The 22,298-nt window shown below is 51.1% G+C and overlaps 1 protein-coding gene across 2 annotated transcripts; it reads left to right on the forward strand.

The window, feature by feature from the left end:
• Nucleotides 1–255: 255 nt before the first annotated feature.
• Ppp1cc (protein phosphatase 1 catalytic subunit gamma) lies at nt 256–16,421 on the forward strand. 2 transcript variants are annotated; one of them, XM_028885909.2, is made up of 8 exons: nt 256–502; nt 9,947–10,078; nt 10,785–11,015; nt 13,100–13,204; nt 13,926–14,149; nt 14,348–14,482; nt 15,203–15,263; nt 16,127–16,421. In XM_028885909.2, exons 1-8 carry the CDS (start codon nt 448–450, stop codon nt 16,195–16,197), a joined length of 1,014 nt encoding a protein of 337 aa, XP_028741742.1. In that variant the 5' UTR covers nt 256–447; the 3' UTR covers nt 16,198–16,421. The 2 variants fall into 2 exon arrangements, with proteins under 2 accessions (XP_028741742.1, XP_037054580.1); XM_037198685.1 differs by lacking the exon at nt 256–502 and adding an exon at nt 2,653–3,041.
• The last annotated feature ends 5,877 nt before the right edge of the window (nt 16,422–22,298 follow it).

The following is a 22,298-nucleotide window of genomic DNA, read 5'->3' on the forward strand; positions in this document are numbered from 1 at the left end:
GGTCGACCGGCCGGCCTGCAGGCCCCGCCCCCGGCCAGGCCCCGCCCCCGCCAGGCCCCGCCCCCGGCCCGCGCGCCCTTATGGGCCCGTAAAGAAGTCCCGGCCGGGCCGCTGCACTCCCGCGCGCGCATCCGTGCGCCGCCCGAGGCTGGCCTGACGAGTCGGCGGCCATCTTGTTCTTCTCGTGGTTCCAGTGGCGAGAGGAGGAGGCGGAGGAGGAGGAGGAGGAGGAAGCCGGGAGCCGGGGGCGGCTGGGGGGGGGTGGACCCGCCGCGGCTGCTGCTGCTGCTGCTGCTGCTACCGCTACCACCACCGCTACCGCCGCCGCCGCCGCCCGCCACCACCACCGCTCGTGGGGCTCGCGGCGTGAGGAAGGAGGGGGACGTGTGAGGCCCGGGCGCGAGCCGGCGGCGGCGCCGCTGCGGGAGGGCCGGCGGCGGGACGGCGATGGCGGATATCGATAAACTGAACATCGACAGCATCATCCAACGGCTGCTGGAAGGTGAGCGGCGCGGGGGCGGCCGGCGGGCGGGCGGGCAGGGGCCGGCGGGCGGGCGGGCGGGCAGGCAGGGGCCGGTCCCTCTCGGAAGCCTCTCGCTGGGGTCTGGGGTGCGCACACAACCAGCGCCTTCGGGGTCTGGGGACTCCCGTCCTTTTTTTAAATTTTATTTTATTCCCCTTCCCTGCGCCCTTGCTTTCCCATTCTCATCCTCCCGAGTGTGCAAGGGACCCATCCGTGTGACTTGGCGGGGCGACGTCCCGGGGCGATGATGAGAGCCCGTCTCCTGCATTCTCCTTCCTCCACCCCCACCACCCCCTAAAAAAAAAAAAAAAAAAAAAAAGCGATCCTCCCTCCGGCTCTCTTTCCCCTTGACCGTGCATCCTCTGCACACGGACCCAGCACCGGGCCCGGGTGACCGTGTGGCCTCCCTGCTCATCAGATTGTTGGCCTGAGGATAGAGGGGGGCATGCTGCTGCATTTCAGCGAGCGCCCTGCCAGGTAGGTAGGTAGGTGTGCTGGTAGCCTGGGAAGTGCCTCGCAGGGGAAACTTCAAAGACCTCGCTGGACCAAGGACGCAGTGAACAACAGTCAGGGTTTCCAAACCACCACCGCCACCACCATCCCCCGCTCCCCCGGTAGCCAGGATCTAGAGAGAATCTGCTGCCCGCCGCTGTTCACCCCGTGAGAGCGCAGGGCATGCCCAGTGGCTGAGGAAAGGTTAGGAAATAAAGCTTTGCCTTATGGTCCGACCTCAGACGGGCTTGGGTGGGCTGGATGGGGGGACGCTGCAGTGGGCTCCTAGTTGTGAGAGATGAAAATTTTACATTGGGGACTCGGGATCCCGACCCCCCCCATTGCCGAGCTAATGCCGAGGTGTTCCGAGCCCCCCTTTTTGATTGGGGCTCTTAATGTTAACTAGCCGGCTTTCACTGCTTCTGCCTAAAATACTGTTGGGAGCGTAACGCTGAGTGCTGGAGAGCGGCCGCATAGTTCTGCTGGTAGATGTTTTCCAATAAGTCATTGAAGGAAAAGTAAAAAAGGCCTGTCTTTTAAAAAATGTGTGCATTTTCTTCCTTTAATACTGTTTTGTTTAGATAGGGTCTCTTTCGTTTTTGGTTTTATTGAGACACTGTCTCTCCGGTCCTGGCTGTCCTGGAAGCTCTCGATGTGTAGGTCAGGCTAGTCTCAAACTCTCATATCCATCTGCCTCCCCTTCCTGAGTGCTCAGATAAAAGACACATATCACCATACTCCCTAGATAAAGCCTCACGGAGCCGGAACTGGCCCTGAACTCCTTGATCCTTCTGCCTCCCCAGTACTAGAGTTTATAAGCCACCAAACCTGGTTTATGAAGTGCTGGGGATTGAACCCAAGGCTTCTTACATGTTGAGTAAGCTCTCCACCGTGACCTGGGCTGCATCCCCAGCCCAGCTTTTGATTATTATTATTATTTTTTTTTAATGTTTACAACCTGTGCTGAAAGTTCTGGCAGTAAAGTTTGCTGATCTTTTGTTTTAGAATTTATTTGCTTATTTTTATTTATTTATTTTTTTTCGTGTGGGATGTGTGTGAGGACACACAGGGCACAGGTGGGCATTAGAGGACATTTGGGGGTAGTTGGTCCCTCTCTTTGTGTACATTCTGGAGCTCCAACGTAGGTCAGGCTTGCCTCATCAGTTTCCCTTTCTCCCCCTTTAAAAAAAAAGTTTGTTTTTAGATTGTACATTTCAAGTTTAGTCTACATGTGTGTATGTGCACCGCATGCATGCCTGTGCCCAGAGAGGTCAGAAAGGGGCCTTGAGGCCTCTGGAACTGGAGTTCCAGATGGTTGTGAGCTGGAAATGGAACCAGGATTATCCCCAAAGAGCAGCAAGTACCCTTAGCTGCTGAACCACCACTTCAGCCTCCCCCAATGCTTTTCTTTCAGGTGGGGGGGGCGGTTCAAGACAGGGTTTCTCTGTAGCCCAGGCTGGCCTTGAACTCAGAGGTCTGCCTGCCTCTGCCTCCCAGTGCTGGGATTAAAGGCGTGTGCCACCACTCTTTGTCCCCTATAGGTTCTTGACAGTTATTTTTAAAATTTTGAGACTGAGTATCACTACAAAGCAAAGGCTAGACTGAAATTCAGAGATCTGCCTGCCTCTGCCTCCTCAGTGTTGGAATTCAAGACTGTACCACTGTGTCCAGGCTGTTTTTTAATTTTCTCTTGAACTTAATAGCGTAAGGTACTGTATTTAATTGCGTTGAGAATAAGCTAGCTACACAGTGTGTGTTTCTTCTTATATCTGTCCATGAACTTAACAGAAACCACAGCCATCTGTTGAGGACGTGTGCACTTCTCCTTTAGAGAGTGTGGCATTGTGCTCTCTTTGACACCCTCGCTCTAAACACTTAAGTAGTTCTCAGACTGTAGAGACGGCTCAGCTGCTGATGGCTCTGGCCTTAACCCTGAAGACCTGATTGGATCCCTGCGACCCCCACGGATGGAGAAGAGAGCCAGACTCCGGGAGGTGTCCCAGCCCCCAACAGATGCTCCTGGCAGGTGTGTGCTTGTACACGTGCACACATAATAGAAGTGCTTTTTTAAAAGTTTAATTCTGAAAGGGGGAGGTAAAGATTTGTCACTTGAGGCATTTTTTTCTCATTGATAATTGATCTTTTGTAGTCGGGGACATCTTACTACCCCAACACTCTGGAGTCTGAGGCATGAAAATCCAGACGTTCAAGGCCAGACTCTGTTGGTTAGCAAGGTGTTTCTCATTAGTGGAACCCTTCCCAAGAAATTCCAAACTTGAGGGCTGTATGAACTAGTTGAGAAGGGGTTCTTTAATAATAAAAGGTGACATTGGGTGTGGTGTCACACACCTTGAATCCCAGAACTGTGGGCTGGAAGGCCAGCCTGATCTACATACCAAATTTCACACCAGCCAGCTATACATAGTGAGACCCTATCTCAAAAAGACAAGGGCTGGAGAGATGGTTAAGGGCATGTATTACTCTTTCAGAGGATCCAGCCTCAGTTCCCAGCACACACACCAGGCCACTCAATGCCTACTATAGCTTTAGGGGGTTCAGACGCCTGGTTTCTGATGGCACACACATACATGTATGTATTTAAGCTGGGCACGGTGACACACACCTTTAATTCCAACACTGGGAAGCAGAGGTAGTGGATCTCTGAGTTCAAGGCCAGCCGAATTTACAAAATAAGTTTCAGGCCACCAATGGCTAAATAGTGACATGGTATAGACCTATAGTCCCCTGGCACTTAGATGGAGTCAGGAGGTCAAGACTAGCCTCTGCTACATAATGAGTTTGTTAGAGGCCAGCTTGGACTACAGAGACCCTGTCAAAAAAAGAAAAAAGAAAAAAAAAACACCAAACCAACAGGAAATTGGGTTTGGATCAGAAGCACAGTAGCTTTGCGGCACTCTGAAGTGCAGTAGCTTTTCCCTGAGCCCAGTTCCCTGTGTGGTCAGCCACTCTGATGGAAGGTCTGCGTGGTGCTCCTTGGCACATTGCTAGCCTCATACTCAAGCAGAAGAGATTTAAATAAAATATAGGCTAGCTGTGTTTGGACTTGGCCTCTTGCTCTGTTGTTTTGGTTAAAAAAAAAAAAAAAGGAGGAGGAGGTGGTGGAGTTGGGGTGAATCCTCTAGTGTCTTTCTTGATTGAGTACCAAGTGAATGCAAGTACCAAGTGATTGTAATTGCTTCACATCTTGGTGTTCCTGTAAAGGAAGGTCATTGTCAGGGTGCATTAATATAGAGTGCTTCCCACTTCTTGTCTCTGAAGACAGTCTGAAGTCCTGAAAGTCTCTCTATCTGTGGCTTCTCAGTGCTTCTGCTCTAGAGGTTCCAGAAGGCTGTAGCTAAGGTCCTGTACAAAAGATAAGTGAAGACCGTGTCAAACTGAGCAGAGTGCACAAGCAAGATCATTTTAACAGGGACATCCTGGCTTAAAGCTCTGCTCTCCAGTGTGGACAGGTGCGTGTCCCCATACTTCACCTGGAAGGCAGGACAGGACTCCCTCATGATCTGCAGGTGCTTTGGGGCCTGTTTAAAAACCCCACTTTGGCAGATGGCTCTCAGAGCCCCTTAGCTTGGGGGAGGTGGGGCAGCAGGGCAGTCCTAGGCTTTCATTGACTTATGCTGAGGCTGCTGGAAACCCCACAGGCTCCTTAATGTAAGGCAGATCCCATTTCCTTGAGCTGGGATTCTGGTCTGTCGTCCCGTCCCCCCACACACACACACAGGGTTTCCTTGTGTAGCTTTGTAGCCTGTCCTGGAACTCGCTCTGTAGACCAGGCTGGCCTCGAACTCACAGAGCCTCATGCCACCACCCCCCAATGAGATGTCTTTCTAACAATTTCTAAAATACTATGAAGGTAAAAAAATTCATTTTTTAAATAGGGTCTTACTGTGTAGGTCAGGCTGACCTTGGACTCACAGATCTGCCTGATCCTGCCTCCCGAGTGCTGGGCTGACTGCTGCTTGAGGAGGGCTGTCTTCAGACAGCAAGGGCTGCTGACTTGGTCCTTTTGGGCTGCTTTTGGTTTCCTGTGGCCTGGGCTGGCCTGGACACTTCTGTGTAGATGAAAATGACCTTAAGTTTCTGATTCTCGGTACCAAGTCCAGTTTTATGCAGGGGTGGACCCGGGGCTTGGTGCACTATGGGCAAGAGTTCCACCAAACCTGTGGAGAAGGCTTTTCTAGCCGCAGTTATTCAGTGTCCTCCACCTCCTGTAATGCTGTTTCCTTTGCTTGTTGCTAGGCTGTGGAAAGTTACTGCTGTCTAGAGATGCTAGGGCTTCAAATAACCGTCATCAGCATCGGTTGATCTCGGGGTTTATCAGCTCCGGTTGAGCTTTGTGTTGGCAGTGGGGGTTTTGGTGAAACTTCTGTGATATACTGATGTTAGTGATGTTCACTCTGGTAAGTAAGCGTTTGCTGTCAGCTACCAGCATGCCTAAATGTCCCCTCACTGGCAGGGGCAGGCAGACACAGCAGCAGTGAGCTAGAGCACCAAGCTAGGCAGACAGTAGGTCCCCCGACTTAGCTTCGGGAAGAGTCATTCTCCTTGGGGACACAGAGAACTAAAGCAGATCTTGCTGACTCGGCAGCTTTTAGAACATACTCAGTGCTCACTAGGAATGCCTGGCAGAGCCCATTTTGAAGCGTGTAGTCCTGTGCATGTGAATTGGGGAGCTTTTCAAGGTGGGGTTTCTCTGTAAATCGTGCTGGCCTTGGACTGCCTGCCTCTGCCTCCCAAGTGCTGGGATTAAGGCGTGTCTCATGTTTTCCTTCGAAGGTTTTAAGTCAGCAGGAAAGATGGGTGAGACATCCTCCTACATCAGGTGTCCCAATGAGCAGGCCAACCAGACTGACCAATGAGGCTAGTTCGCAACCATGTGTTGCCAGCAGTTCAGAAAGTATGTGTTCTTGGAGCAGGGAGTGGCTTCTCCAGAAGTCTGGGCAGTCCTGGAAGGAGAGCAGTTGTTACCAGCTGTGGGAGATGCTGCGGCAGTGGGTGCTTTTAGTTTGTTTTCCCTTGAGTTTCCTAGATGGGCTTAAGCTCTGAGGCCATGTGTAATGTGCACTGGTTTTCAGATAGAAATCTGTTAGGAGATATGCATCTGATCTTTACATCAGAAGGAACAGTACTCAACTCCTGTCCCATTCTGGCGGGGGTGGGGGTAGGGGGGGAAAGAAGGTGGAGGGAGTGAGGCTTCAGGAGAATTGTGAATTTCAGGGTTAACCTGGGCTACATGGTAAGATCCTGTGTCAAGAATAACAACTGGTTGTGGTGGTATATATATCTTATTCCAGCATTGCAGAGGCAGACACAGACAGATCTGAGTTCAAGATTGGCCAGGGCTACATAGTAAGACCTTGTCTCAAAAATCTTAGAGAGACAGACAGAGAACGAGAGAAAGAGAAAGAGAGCTCATAAACTGTCTGAAGGTGGCGGTGGATGCTTTCGGAACCAAGGAATATTAGCAACATCTGACTTTGTCTAGTAGAATCCTGTAACAGAGCAAGCCTGAGGGCTGTACCAGGAGAAGCCAGATAATGGAGATCCTCATCAAAGACACAAGAATGGGTCACTCATTCACAAGTGTGGAGCTCCACTGAAGAAAATTCCTATTGAAACCAGAAGCTTCCAGGAGTCCTCCTAACCAAAAAATAAGTCTCCTGCTGGGCAGCCTGCCCAGATTTGTGCCCACTAAGGCAGAGATCCCACCATCTCTGCCCTGAGTGCTGCTGGTCTTGTCTGTGGCTCTGGTGGCGAAGGAAAGCTTTTGTGCTTGCCTGTTAACTCCCGCCCTCTCTCAAAGACTACTGCTGGACTGCTTCTGTCTCAAAATTGACCATGCCCGCCGTGCGTGCTAGCCAAGACTACACCAACACAGAAGGGACCGGTGACAGTGGACAGCGGTCGAGGGGCTGGCTGTGGAAGCCTGGGAACAACCTGAGTTCAGTCCCCGGAACCCCATGAAAGGGTGGAGGAGAGAGAGAACCAGCTCGACACATCTGTCCTCTGAGTCACACTCACCCTCACCAGAATAAAATTGGGGGGGCGGGGTGGGGGAAGATGGCTCAGTGTAAAGATTGTGTAGAAATGAGACCTGTTTGGCCCCACCAGAATCTACTTTTTTGGTTGTTTGATTGGTTTGGTTTTTCGAGACAGGGTTTCTCTGTGTAGTTTTGGTGCCTTTCCTGCTTTCGCTCTGTAAGCCAGGCTGGCCTCGAACTCACAGAGATCCGCCTGCCTCTGCCTCCCAAGTGCTGGGATTAAAGGCGTGCGCCACCACTGCCCGACCCGAATCTACTTTTTTTTTTTAATACAGATTCTTTTTTTTATTTATTTATTTATTTATTTATTTATTTATTTATTTATTATGGGTACAGAAGAGGGAGCTAGATCTCATTACAGATGGTTGTAAGCCACCATGTGGGTGCTGGGAATTGAACTCAGGACCTCTGGAAGAGCAGTCAGTGCTCTTAACCTCTGAGCCATCTCTCCAGCCCCCGGAATCTACTTTTTAAGGTTTCTGTTAGCCTAGTACTTGGGGAGGCAGAGACAGGATTCTTGAGTCCTTCAGTAGAGCCAAAAGTAAGGTAGAGAGTAAAGAAGGAAGGGTCCCTGATGGCCTCAGTCAACTCCCAGCCCACGTTTTTGTCCTGAGACATCTCTATTGGGGTGGGGCGAAGCTGCGCATGGGTCCACTCCCGACTGACTCCCTGCCCCTTCTCCTCTTGGGTTTGTTTTGTTTCTCTCCCTGCTTGGGGAGCTCACCCTTTCCTCATCTTTCCTTGCTTATTTGAAAAAACGGAGGCTGCTCTGCGCACCATTCCATCTCTGATCAGCTTGTTCCTTCAGAGGAGCGGGGTGTCTGCAGCTCAGGCTGAAGGCCAGCTGCCCCGAGGCTCCGTTTTCCGGGCAGAGGTGCGGCCTTGAGTGGACTCCGCTCTACATAGCAGGCCTCTTCCGGAGTGTCTGCTCTACTGCAGACCCAAAGCTACATAAGCCTTAGACTTTGTGATGTTACTCAGCTGTCAGGCCAAATGATTTTATGACTGGAAGACAAAGCCCGCAACTGAGCAGAATTTAAGCTAGTGAGATCATTCAGGGTTAGGGTTCTGCTAAAAAGAAACCCGTTGATGCTGCCTTATGGTGGGCAGGTGCAGCCTTAAATGGGCTACTTAGCCTGCCTGAGGAACTCAAGTGCCTGCTTCTTCAGTCTTCTGGACCAAAAAGCAGAGACTCAGATTCCAGCCCACGGAGGGGATCAGGCCCCTGGGCCAACCAGACGTGCAGCAGGCGGGGCCTGTGACAGCCCTTCCATGAACTGGAGAGTTCAGACCCTTGGCAGGTGAAGGTCTTTCTTCAGTCCACGTGACTGTCACGTGAGCTCTTGTCACCGGAACCCACACACCGTCTCCACTGCTGGTACACTTGCCTCCTGCGGCATGGGCAGAGCTCAGGAGTCACTGTGACTGGTCCTGGCCCAGGGTTGTTTTGGATGTCTGGGAAGAGACCTTTCAGCAGGTGCTGACATTTCTCATTGTGTGCAAGTTTATAGTGTGCACGCCAAAGTAAACATGGGGAGCGTGTGGCATATTTTGGATATGGATACCAGAGGACAACCTCAGGGTTTATCCCATCATTCGTTCAAGATAACCCCTCCCCCATAGGATCTTTCACTGGCTTACCAATTAGATTAGGTGGCTGCTACTGGTTGGCTGCCCAGTTCCAGAGCTGCCTGTTTCTACCTCTGCAGCACTGAAATTGTGGGTGTGGGCCATCAGGCATGGATTTTCTGTGAGGTTTGGGGCTCAAACCTGTCCTCAAGCATTGCTTGCAAGGCAGGCTTTTTACTGACAGGGCCATCTACCTTCCTAGTTTCTAGTGCATTCTTTATAAATTATTTTGTGTGTGTGGTGTTTTTGCCTGCGTGTGTTTGGGCACTGAGTACTTGTCTAGTGCCCTCGGAGGCCGGGAGATGGTGTTGGATCCCCTAGAGTTGGAGTTACAGACAGTTATAAACTGCCAGGTGGGTGCTGGGAATCAAACCTGGGCTCTCTGCAAGAGCAGCCAGTGCTCTGAATCACTGAACTCTGCAGCCCCTGCTATGGCTGCAATGAAATGCAAATTACAAATTAAAATGAAATGCAACTGACACTCAGACCTCGTAAATTAGAGACCATGGCATTGCTCCCGGCCCTGAGAAAGTAGCGACGGGTAGATGATTCTGGACATTTCTGTTCCGTCAGGCTGCTCTGAGGACAGACTAGTGACATGACATGACATGACAGGTGACCTTTCCCATTGCAGAAAACTAGAGAGACTTGGGAGTAGAAGGCACTGTCATGGTGTCTTGAATGTGGCACAGGGTAGGAGTGTGGTCAGGGGATGGCACTCTGACACATCAGATCTGGGCCCAGCCAGGGTGACCTTGGGACTACGCTAAAGGATTCCAGTTGAGACCATCTAGGCCAGCCAACTAATATCTGACAGGTGTTTAATTAACATTTAAAAGGAAAATTATATCACACCACTCCCCCCTTCTCAAATTAAGGTTTGGTTTGATTTTGGTTTTTCATGACAGGGTTTCACTGTGTGGCCCTGGCTGTCTTGGAACTCCCTTTGTAGTCCAGGCTGGTGGGGATCAAAGGTGTGCGCCACCAAGCCCAGCCTGGTTTTTAAGATTCTTTTTATTTTAACACATGTGGACTGTGCATTTGAGTGTGGATGCCAGCCAAGGCCAGAGAGACTTCTCTGGCCCCACAGATCTGGAGTTACAGGTAGTGATGAATTGCCTGCCGTGGGTAAAGGGACTGGAACTTGGGTCCTCGGCAAGAACAATAGGGGCTCTTGACCCCGAGGGCTGAGAATTAGATGTTTCTGTGTGAAGCTGTGTCCTGACTGCCATTCTCTCCACAGTGAGGGGGTCCAAGCCAGGCAAGAATGTCCAGCTACAGGAGAACGAGATCCGAGGACTCTGCTTGAAGTCTCGGGAGATCTTCCTCAGTCAGCCTATCCTCCTAGAACTTGAAGCACCACTCAAGATATGTGGTGAGTGTGGCCATCGCTCAGCTGACCCTCGGTTGTGGCACCTTGATGGCCCTTAATGTTGAGTGAGATTGTAGCTGTTGAGGAAGTTTTGAGTTTTAAAGTTGTTCTCTGAAGGATTATGGGTATTGCGGCGGGGGTGGGGTGGGGTGGGGTGGGGGGGTGGCCTGGTCTAGTTTAGCTCACTGCTATATGGAGCAGGTGCAGGTCATCCTGTAAAGCTGGGCAGTCTGGGTGGGTAGGGGATGCATCTCTGACTCTGGATAAACCATGTGTGTTTAGAGTGAGCCGCCATTGGCTTTGCTATGGCAGCAGTTAAGGATTGTGGCTGCGGCTGGTGCTTGGCTGCTAGTGTTGTGAGGGGCCAGGCTCACTGGCCACACAGAAGGAAGTGCTGACACAGGACCCTGAAACTGAGCCCAGGTCTGAGAGGGACCCACGGGACTTGGCAGGAAGCTTCCTGAGACAAGATGCTCTTTACTCTTTACCACAGATAAATTAATTAGTGTGTCTGTGGGGGGCTCTGGACATGTCAATTTGCTTACCATGGTCACTTGGACTAAATATGCTACAAGGTTGGGAATTAGTGTTGGCTGTGAACTTGTTAGAGGCCATTGTCATGTGATGGATGTCTAAGGGGGTCTTGCCAAGGTTTTGTCAGTGAGCCGATGGCTGTACAGACGGCAACACTGAGAGTTCTTGTCTCCAGGTGACATCCACGGGCAGTACTACGATTTGCTCCGGCTGTTTGAATATGGTGGCTTCCCGCCAGAAAGCAACTATTTGTTTCTCGGGGACTATGTGGACAGAGGCAAGCAGTCACTGGAGACGATCTGCCTCTTGCTGGCCTACAAAATCAAGTATCCGGAGAACTTTTTCCTTCTCCGGGGGAACCATGAGTGTGCCAGCATCAATAGGATCTACGGCTTTTATGATGAATGTAAGTACTTGAAGGGCTGTGGTGGCAGAAGCTGGTGAGAACGGAGCTGCCCGCCTGCCCTTACCCTGGTCTTGGGGAGTGCTGCCTGAACGCAGGTGCTGATGGGATTGATGTGAAGAGCCCACTGACTGTCTGATGGCACACAAGGCTTTGTTCTTAGTGCAGCTCTGAGACTGTCCAAATGATTCTGCTTTCACGGCTCCACTTAGATTGGTTCTGTCGAGCGCCTGTGGAAAGCATGTGAGTCAGTGGCCTGTGAATTGAGAGCTGGGCCACAGCTGCAGGTGATGCTCTGCTCTGTTGTTGGCTGCCTGCTAAGGGCAGCGTGTGGAAGTGGGGCTTGCCGTGAAACAGTTGGTTTTGAAATGTATGTTATGTTCTTTAAGCATACATCTTCAAGCATGTATTTAGGAAAGGAGCATTAACTTTGTCTGAAATATGCTTAATGGAGAAAGAAACACTGTAAAAACTACATTTTGTGGGCCTGAAGAGATGGCTCAGCGGTTAAGAGCACTGTCTGCTCTTCCAGAGGACCCGGGTTCAATTCCCACCACCCACGTGGCAGCTCACAACTGTCTGTAACTCCAGTTCCAGTGGATCAAACCCCCTCACATAGACATACATGCGAGCAAAGCACCAGTGCATGTAAAATACAAATAAAGAAGTTTTTAGTTTTTTGTTTGTGTATTCGATGTGGAGGGTGAGGAGGAATGGAGGAGGTCAGAGTTTGTGGGGTCGGTTGTCTCTACCCTTTCTTGGGTTCCAGGCTTCAACAGTGAGCATCTTACCCCTAGCCATCACACTGGCTCTCCATTTTACCTTAAAGTAATATTTTGTGTGTTTTCTGGTCCATTTTGGGTTATCTTACTTTGAGTTTTTCTGGAATATTCTTACTGAATAGCTCATGCTGGCCTCAGCCTTGTGGCTCCTGCTCCAGCTTCCTGACTGGGAGTCCTTCAGATGACCACCCCACCCAGCTCTGCATTGTCTAGTGAGGCTGCACTTTAAGTTGGTCGTTGACAAATAAGATGCTTCCAGAGCCTTGAAAAGAACTGGTGTGGGAAGCCGGGCAGTGGTGGTGCACGCCTTTAATCCCAGCACTGGGGAGGCAGAGGCAGGCAGATCTTTGTGAGTTCCAGGAAAGGCTCAAAACTACACAGAGAAACCCTGTCTCAGAAAAAAAAAAAAAAAAAAAAGAGCTGGTGTGGGAAAAGGAGACTGGTTTGGTGGAGGGTTTGGATTGCTTCACACAAATAGAATGTCAGTTTTGAGCCTTTGGTTGCACTGTCCTTTGGGCTGGAGTGGCAGGTGCTTAAGGAAGTCTCGTGGCTTAGCGCTTGTGAATGTGTCTCACATACACACACACACACACACACACACACACACACACACACACACACACACAGCGTTGGTAGTGAAGTCATGTGGGCTGTGGGCTGTGGAGGGCTGGCCATGTGTCCTAGAAAGCTGCAGGCAGCTTGGGCACTCTCCTTCCAGGTGAGACTCTCCAAGAAGTGGGTGTAGGCCGTAGCTGTCCCTGTGTGCCGTAAAAAAGGCAGTCTTAGTGTGGGGACAATACAAACATGGTCCTTAGCCAATTGAGAGAATTAATCGGGTAGTTGCTGACTAAGGCGTCACACAGAAGGATGCCGAAGGGCAGGTGGAGGAGGGCCCAGAACCCTTATTCTTGCTTCTCCGGGAGTTCTGAGTGCACCCATCCCCAGAGTCCCTAGACCTCCTTCCGAATAGGGGTTGGGGTTCTGTCTGGTTGTCTGGTTGGGGTGAGTGCTGGAGCTCAGCCCTGTAGGGAGAGTGACGCACGGGAGGATGTGGTGGCTGTCTTGAGAGTTGAGTTCCCTCTAGGTGAAGGCAGACAGCAGCCCAGGCTTTAGGAGAATGGCTGCTGCCCACGAGTTGTGGCGCTCTGAGGTGCCCCTGTCTAGAACCACACAGTTCTAGATGTGTTGTTGCCTCTGATGGGCCAGCTCCAGGGGTCCTGCCCCAGCCTCCTGAGGCTGCAGGGCCTCTTGATGCAGGCGTGTTTCAGGTATTGAACAGTGAGGTGACCTTCTGCATTCTCACAGGCAAGAGAAGATACAACATTAAGCTGTGGAAAACGTTCACAGACTGTTTTAACTGCTTACCGATAGCAGCCATCGTGGATGAGAAGATATTCTGCTGTCATGGAGGTATGTGGCTGCCTTCACCCAAGTAGCTTGCACCCCTTCTGAGAGGTAGACTGGGCATGATGGTCTCCCCCAGGCCACTGTGGTGCATGCTTTAGGGCTCGTCCGTGGTGACACAGCCAGTGTCATTTGGGTCAAGTGTGAGGGCAGGTTGAGAGCAGAGCGTGATTTTAATACCAAACGAGCCCTAGTGCGTCTGCTCGGCTGTGTGTTTGCCTGGACCCTTCTGCCTGGGGCTCCTTCCAGAAGCGGGTGAGCTCTGCTCCACGGCCTGCTGTGTGGGGTTTGGGGTGACAGTGGGAATGAGGCAGCTGTCAAAACATACGACCTGCATTAAAGACAGTCTCTGCTCTGCCCTCACGGATGGGTACATGCAGTCACAGACTGTCGTGGCTGTTTGTGTCCATTTGTGGTCTGTGGACAGCAGAGGCTCTGGAGCCTTGTCCCTGGGCCCGTCTTTCTGTGCTGATGGTGCACCACCTGGTGTGTCCACCGGGCTGCCCTCGGTTAGGAGGGAGGCATGTGGAGTCTGGTCACCGGGTGCTGACTCACCAGTGCAGCAGATTTCAGGCATACTATTTGGTGGCGGGTTTTTGTTGCATTGTTTTCACCAAAACCAACTAAACGAAAGAGCCACGGGTTTGCCTGCAGCAGCGTTTGGCAGCAGTCTCTATGGGCGGGAGAGCTGCCGGCGTGCTTCATGTTCTGTCCTCTCCCTTGATAGGTTTATCACCAGATCTTCAATCTATGGAGCAGATTCGGCGAATTATGAGACCAACTGATGTACCAGATCAAGGTCTTCTTTGTGATCTTTTGTGGTCTGACCCCGATAAAGATGTCTTAGGCTGGGGTGAAAATGACAGAGGAGTGTCCTTCACATTTGGTGCAGAAGTGGTTGCAAAATTTCTCCATAAGCATGATTTGGATCTTATATGTAGAGCCCATCAGGTATTGATTTTGAATTTTACATGTACACTTAGAGCATGTGTGTGAGCAGATTCTCCTTGTTGATTTTGGTGGGTAGGTATGGCTTGCCACACAGTGTGCCTCTGGGGAGAGCGAGCGAGCGGCAGGAGGCCGAGCTCAGTGGGGGTGAGGGCATGGCTGGAGCTGGCGGCCGCTCACACCGACACCGTCTCCCCGCAGGTGGTTGAGGATGGGTATGAGTTTTTCGCAAAGAGGCAGTTGGTCACTCTGTTCTCTGCACCCAACTACTGCGGCGAGTTCGACAATGCCGGTGCCATGATGAGTGTGGATGAGACCCTCATGTGCTCCTTCCAGGTGAGGCGGCGTGGCTGACTTCAGGGCAGCCAGTCTGCGGTTGTTCCTGTTTGTCCATGGGGTGACGTGTGGGGCCTTCCCCAGCGTTGAACTTGGTGTAGTTGAATTCTTTAAGTAGGTGAAAGCACCGGGTTGCACCATCACTTTACAGTTAGTGCTTTTGGGGAAGGGGTGGCTTTTTTGAAACAGTCTTTGTGGCCCAGGACTCCATGTGTAGGCCAGGCTGGTCTCTAACTTAACAGAAATCCACCTGCCTCTCTGCCTCCTGTGTGCTGGGGTTAAAGGCATGGGCTGCCACCACATGGGGCTCCTTTTCTGTAACATCATCTCTGGCTCTTGGGCTGTTTCTCACATTTGCTCTGTGTGGTAGGCGTAATCCATTTCAAGTGTAGCCATGGAAGTCCTGAGGCAGCCCTCAGCATCCCCAGAGACTGCAAACGCCTGTGCCTTCCACAGAACTCCCCAAGGTCATGGGAGCTCTCTAGACTTTCTCATTTTACCCAGACAGGAACTTTTTTGCCAAGTCCCATATTTTGGCTGTATGTCATGCATGTCTCCACCACAGTACTCATGCACTGGTAGCTCTGAGGGTGACGTGCTGAAGGGGTTTCTGAGTGTGGGGTGGGGGCGGTGTTAGGCAGGAACTTCCGAGTGGAAGATGTGAAAAGACGGAGACCCCGAGTGCATTTCCTAAGGTGCCTGGTGTCTTCATCTTCGCAGATTTTAAAGCCTGCAGAGAAAAAGAAGCCCAACGCCACGAGACCCGTCACACCGCCAAGGGGTATGATCACAAAGCAAGCAAAGAAATAGATGTCACTGACACTGCCTAGCTGGGACTTGTAACATAGCGTACATAACCCTCCTTTTTAAACTGTAATGTGTGCTGGTCAGCCTGCTGGGGGCCTGCTGGCCTCCTCCATTTTGGTTACCGCTGGCACTTGCTGGTTATAGCAGCGAGTGAGAGGCACTTCATTCTCAAGAAAGCCTTTTTGTTTTTAACCTGTTCCTTTGCAGACAACTGATGATGGTGTTAAGCTGTACACCTCGGCAGTTTAGCCTGTCCGAGGAGGAAGTGTACAATTGATCTTTTTTTAATTTAGTACAAATCATGAATAATGTAAATGCTTGTTTTCTTTAGGAGATAAAGAAAGCCCTAGGGTGCGTGAGTCTGTACATGTAATTGTCATAACTGCATTCTGTTGATACGAACCACTGTGAACCATTTTTTAAGTTTGTTTGAAAGGGACTGCTCTTCCTGTCTTGTCATGTACAATAGTGTCGGCAGCGTCGGCTGGCCGCAGGAGTCGCCTGCCGCCCGCCCCACTGCCCAGACTGTCTGAAGCACACACCCCCACCGCCCCACCGCCCCCCCCCCAATGACGATTAAAGCCATTCTTTCCATGTTTGTGACTCCTTCCTGAAGCCAAAGGTTCTGTTGGACTGTGTTGGCACACCTTGGACACGAGGTGGCCAGGGCATCGAGGCTGCGTGCACAGGCCGCCTCCTCCGTGGGGACGCAGAAGCAAGTTGTTTTTATTTTAAATAGCAGTAGTGATATAGTGCTGGGTAAGCTCTTAGTGATGGAAGTTAATGACACTTTGTACGGTTCCCAGATAGTCTATTCACTGAGTAATCTTTTCACAGTTGGATCAGGCCTGAACCCGTCCATTCAGAAAGCTTCAAATTATAGAAACAACACTGTCCTATACGAGTGACCGATAGCGCTTTCTTTGGCTACATTCTTTATTCTGCGGTGACGCTGAGGCTTATAAATCAAAAGGAACTAACTTGCCGTCCACCCGTTTATACAGAACTCACAGTATCTATGACTTTTTTAAACTACGACCTGTTAAAATGAATCTGTTTCCACAGATGCCCGTGTACAATGCCATGTGCTGAGAATGACTTCAGACTTATTAAATGCAAGCTTGTTAATCTGTCCGTGTCTGTCTGTCTGGCGGCGGCCCCTCTGAGTCCTCTTCTCTTTCCTTATTCGGTCAGTTTGGGTCGGGGTGGGCTGTGGTGGGGCCTGGCTCTGCCATGTAGCCTGGAAGAGGGAGGAGGGCCGCCCTGCGGAGCAGGTGAGTGTCTCACTGTCGTGAGCTCCACTGTCCTTTCTGGGGTTCTTTCTCTCCCGGTTCTAGGGAAGGAATGCTGTGTGTGTTAAGCCAGATGCTTTGATTGAAGCTGGGTCCCTGTGGCTTGGGGACAACCTCTGGTAGTAGGGGAGGACCAGAGATGAGGGCTGGCCCTGGTGCTTTTCTGTTGCCCACCCACCCCATCCCTGCACACTTTGGCTTTGTTGAGCTTGATCCTAATGTTCTGTAAACTCTTCTGAGCCATTGATTAGGTCAGAGGCAGTTCAGGGCATCGGGCTGGGCCTTCTGACATAGGACCCTGAGCAGAGAAAAGAAACTTGAACTTGCTACAAGGTGACACTCTTGAGGCTTTCCCCCTTTATCTGCATACACCCTGGTAACCCAGAGAGTCCTGCCCCTCTCAGCTCCAGCTGGGGGAGTGGCTGCCTGCCCTTCTCTGTCCTGTTGAAGAAGCCGCAGTTGTGAATGTACAGGCATCCCTGCTGAGTAACACCTCCTGGACCAATATCCACTGTTCTGACACCATCCAGAAAGGGAGCACAGAGGGAAGTCAGGTTCCCCTCGGTGGTGGAATTGTGAACTCACAGCCTCTGTTGCAGCTGGTTTGGGCAGTCTGCCATACAGCTCTATACGGTATGCCATAGACACAGAGCACACCTATGTGAAGAAACCTGGGGCCAGGGACAATTGCTAATCCAGGAGGGGAGGAAGCAGAGGCCCCCGTGCCCTAGTAGGGGCCGGCCAGGCAGCCGAGAGAAGCCAAGGGTAAGCTGAGTATCATGGGCTCGGCAAGGGGCTGAGGCAGGGGAAACTGGGGAGACAAGTGTGAGGACTGTACAGATGAATTGGTAGGGAAAAGGCAAGGAGGGCCTCCTGAGGACAGATGGGATGTTGAGAAGACCAGCGGTTAGGTCCAGACCACCACGGGTCAGTCCCTGCCACCCACTTTGGGATGCACAGCTGCCCTTAGCTCAGGCTTTAGGATTCCAACGCCCTCTTCTGGCCTCTGTGGTCCCCTACACACAAGACACATAGCTAAATTTTTTATTTTTGACTGAAAAAGACTCAAGTTGGCTTAGGATGCTGGTGGTTCATTTAGAAAATAGTTTTCTACTGGAAGGACCAACCAACTGGTGTGGGAGGTGGTGGGGGGTGGTGGTGATGACTTTGAGGAACAGGGCTGAGTTCCATTCTGCATGTCAGGTGTGTGGTCTAGGCAGACATCAGCCCAGACCAGCTTCCTGCCCCAGGCTGACAACAGCTGGAATATTCCCTGGCAGGATTAACTCACAGAAAACTGGAGGCATGACCACACAGAACAAGCAATCAGGCACCATCAGCCAGAGCAACAGCAAAGACTCAAAAGATTCAAGTCAGTGATGTGGGTTAGGGGAAGCAGACAAGCAAAAGCCACTTTCCCGAAGTTCCCTGGGAAGGATGCTTCCTGGAATGCTGTCTCGTGCATGCCTGACCACAGGTTCCTCTGTCCCTTCAGAAGAGCACACCCACAGGCGTGGTGTGCATACCGACTTCTGAGTGATTGCAAATATAGGTAGGTGTTTTCCCATGAGAGAATTCAATTTTTGTCAGTTAATGTAAAGTACAAATATGTGACGTGTTCACTGAAACCTTCAACAGTTTAATGATCCAAAAGTCAGAAGGGCTGGGGAGATCCAGGTAAAGTGGCTGTACAAGCATGGACCCCCAGCATGACCCCCAGAAACCCTTGTAAGAAAAGGTTGGTGTAGTGGTGTGTGCTTGTACTCCCAACAGGGCAGGACAGGTCCTGGACGGCCTGCCCTCACTGGTGAGGTTGATGCCAAGGAGAGGCCCTGTCAAAAAGGAGAAAAAAAGTCATGGTGGCACAAATGACCAGCGCCTGAGGAATGACCCCCAAGGCAGGCAGTCCTCTGGCCGCCACACGCATGCCTTGTGCACACACAAAAAAGTTATAGGATGAGAAGGTTTGCAAGGATTTAATGAACTACTAACCCAGACATTCAAGAAGTTTTAGCTTGAGCTAAATGAGATCTTAGATGGGGCTGTAGAGGTGGCTCAGCAATTAAAACTGTCAGGTACTCGGGAGGCAGAGCCAGGCGGATCTCTGTGAGTTCGAGGCCAGCCTGGGCTACAGAGCGAGATCCAGGAAAGGCACCAAAGCTACACAAAGAAACCCTGTCTCGAAAAACAAAACAATAAAAATAAAAAAGTTTAAAAATAAATTTTAACATGTATATTTTAATCCGAACACTCGGGAGACCGGTAGCTCTCTGAGTTCAAGGTCTACATAACAGTTCCAAACTAACCAGAGCTTCATAGAGAGACCCTGTCTTTAAAAACAAAAAAGAAATTAAGGGGACTGGGACTGGGGAGACGGCTCCGCAGGTAAGGCCACTTGCCGTTCTTGCAGAGGACAGGAGTTTATTTTCCAATACCTATGTCAGGTGTCTCAATGACCTATAACATCAGCTCCAGAGAGGGCCTGATGCCCTCTTCCGGCCTCTGGGCACCAGCATGCATGTAAATATATGCACAGACCAACATACACGAAGTACATTATAATCTTAACAAAAGATTTTGCCAAACCTTTAATCCCACCCAGCACTTGGGAGGCGGAGGCAGGCAGATCTCCATGAGTTCTAAGTCACCTTGGTCTACATATTGAGTTCCAGGCCAGCCAGGGATGCACAGTGAGATCCCGTTTCAGATGCCAGAAAATATTTTTTCAAGATAGAAGGCCTGCAGAATATTGGAAGTGGTTCTGTGGAAATAGCCAGGCGCTTCTGAGAATAGTCTGGAGGTATCATGGAGAGCTTAATGTCCAGGAGTTGAGAAAGGTGAACGTTCCCGGAGGTGGACAGTCCCCTCCATGTTGGGATGGAGCACAGAGGAAGTTTGCTGTCCACCCCACTTACCACAGGAACTACTGACGAGACTAAGAAAATTTCCGCTGCCCAATGTCAAATGGGAAAAGCCTGGGACCCTAACACACAAGGTAGCATGGATTTTTGAGGTAACTAAAACCTCAGATCCACCCTAGTACCTAAAACCAGTTCCCTGACTTAGGACCTCATACGTGTGTGTGTGTGTGTGTGTGTGTGTGTGTGTGTGTGTGTGTGTGTGTGTAAGTGTGTGTAATATGTGGGTGCACAGGTGGCGTGTGGAGGTCAGAGGACCATCTGTGATGGTCTCCTGTTCATTGCTGCATACTATTCATCCATCTCTGCATAGGAGCAAGCCTACTGAAGCCACCCACTGAACCACACTCTCAGTCCACCTGTGGACCCCGGGTTAGCGTGGAGCTCACATCAGGCTTGCCCTGGACATGTGATCCTCCTGTCTCTGTACCCCCCCCCCCCGTCCAAGTTTGAAGGCATGTGACATGTTCCTGGGGACAGGTACTCATTTTAATACTCACTTGGCCAAGATGTAATTGGGAGGCAATCCAAGGTACCATTTAAGAACACTTCCTCCTTTTCTCTTTCCGCTGTCATCCAATTAACAAGTGGCAGACACTGTGTACCCAGTGAGGACCAGCCCACACACCAGTTGTTCAGAGCTCACGATCCAGTGAACCAATCATTATGCTCTTCTTGGGCGGCCTGGTGGCTTGGCCTTCCCAGCCATTTCTATTACCACACATCTGTGGTAGGGACAGTGGGTGGGCCAGAGGGGCTCCTCGAGGCCCTGGCAGTGAACTTGCCATCTGCTGCCTTCAGCCGTCAGCTCCTTGGCACTTGGGAGGAATCAGATTCCGAATCGGAACCCCAAGTCACTTCCTGCCGAGCATGGAGTTCCCTTACTCCCCCTCACAGCACCACATAAGCTTCCTTCTGGTCCCCGGTGCCAACGTTTGAGATTAAGAGAGAGCTGGAGTTTGACAGGCTGTGGACTCCATCCGTCTCCCGGGTGGAGGGATTCGGAGCTGGGCAGTGTGATAAGATGCGGGCTCCATCATCCGCTGGGTGGGTGGATGTAGCTGGGAGCCTGGCTGGATAGGTCTCGGGTCTGTTGGATGTCTCCAGTTTGTGTGTATGTGTATCTTAACTCTGCACATGCGCAGGGGGTGGTCTAGTATTTTATACATTGCTCTGTTTTATCTTTAAAGGATTTTTTTTTTTAAAGAATTCTCATCATTCCCAAGTATGTTTATATGGGGTGGAGTTGTGGGCACATGAATGCAGGTGCCGCGGAGACCAGAGGCGTTGGGTCCTCTGGAGCTGGAGTTACAGGTGGTTGGGAACCCCTCAACACAGATGCACATCCTCCATTTTTCCCTTTCTTTATCAGACATGGTCTACAGCCAGCTAACTCCACAGACAGCCAATATGGCAGAATTCTGGGCACTTCTGACCTCCTCTCACAAGTTTACCAAGGACAGCATGTGAGCCACGGCCCTCGGCTCCCAGCCCCCTTCACTGTGGTCAGGGGTTCCTCCTCAGCCTGCAGCACTGTGGGGTGTGAGTCCGACTCCCCTCTCGTGGCTGTTAAGTGGGAGAATGTGTTTTTCCTTCTCCATCATTTTCCTCTCCACTCTTGTTTGTTTTTCGAGACAGCGTTTCTCTGTGTAACTTTGGTGCCTGTCCTGGAACTCACTCTGTAGACCAGGCTGGCCTCGAACTCACAGAGATCCACCTGCCTCTGCCTCCCCAGTGCTGGGATTAAAGACATGCGCCTTCATGGCACCAATGTTGTAAAATGGCGTGTGAGAGGCCAGGGGGACATGGCAGAAAGTTACCGTGGAAGCAGGGCACCCTCATGGAAAGTTTTATTATTAAAGGGGAAGGGAGCGAGGAGGGAGGGAGAGAGAGAGAGCATGAAGGTGCACACCTGATGAGGATGGAGGGGGGAGGGTTTTTTCCTCTTAAAGGGGGCTTCACATAAGATGACATCAGGACGCTAGCTGGGTCCCCAAGGGGCAGTTCAGAATGCCAACCACCCCCACCCAGCTTCCTCTCCACTTTTTGATGTGACGTTCTTTCTGACTCCGCTTAGCCATTGCCCAGACATTTTTAAAGTGTTCATTCATTTGTGTGCGCACATACCACAACACACATGTAGAGGTCAGAGGACAACTTGGCAGGAGTCAGTTCTCTCCTTCCACCAGGTGGGTCCCGGGGATCGAACTCAGGTCTGTCAGGCTTCACTGCAGGCCCCTTTACCTGCTGAGCCATTTCGCCAGCCCTCTTTCCCATCATAGCCTCAACTGCTTTCCGGGACTCCGGTGATTTGACCAGGCTAGGGAGATGCCTACAGCATTCAGCACTGTCATGATTTGGGGCTTACAAACACAGCAGCTTCCATAAATGCCCCACCTTCGATCACTCCTGGGCTCCCTCTCCTGTCCCGACACCAGAGTAGAATCTGAAGCGGACGCTTCCAAAGGCGCCAAGCACAGAGCCTTTATGCTTTTACCTCTTCCTCCTAAGTTTTGGAACTGGCCTGTGGATTTGGGGTGGCTGAAGAGATGGCTCTTCAGTTCCTGAGAGTACTGGCTGCTCTTCCAGAGGACCCAGGTTCGATTCCCAGCACCCACATGGCAGCTCACAACCATCTGTTAACTCCTGTTCTAGGGGATCTGCTGCCCTCTTCTGGGCTCCATGGGCACTGCACACACATGGCGCACTACATACACGCATCTAGAACACACACATAAAATAAAAACAAGTCTTTAAAAACATGGCCTTTGGGGGCTGGTACTGGAGATGGAACCACTA

Source organism: Peromyscus leucopus, chromosome 23 (assembly GCF_004664715.2).
Source record: "Peromyscus leucopus breed LL Stock chromosome 23, UCI_PerLeu_2.1, whole genome shotgun sequence".
NCBI classification, from domain to species: Eukaryota; Metazoa; Chordata; class Mammalia; order Rodentia; family Cricetidae; genus Peromyscus; species Peromyscus leucopus.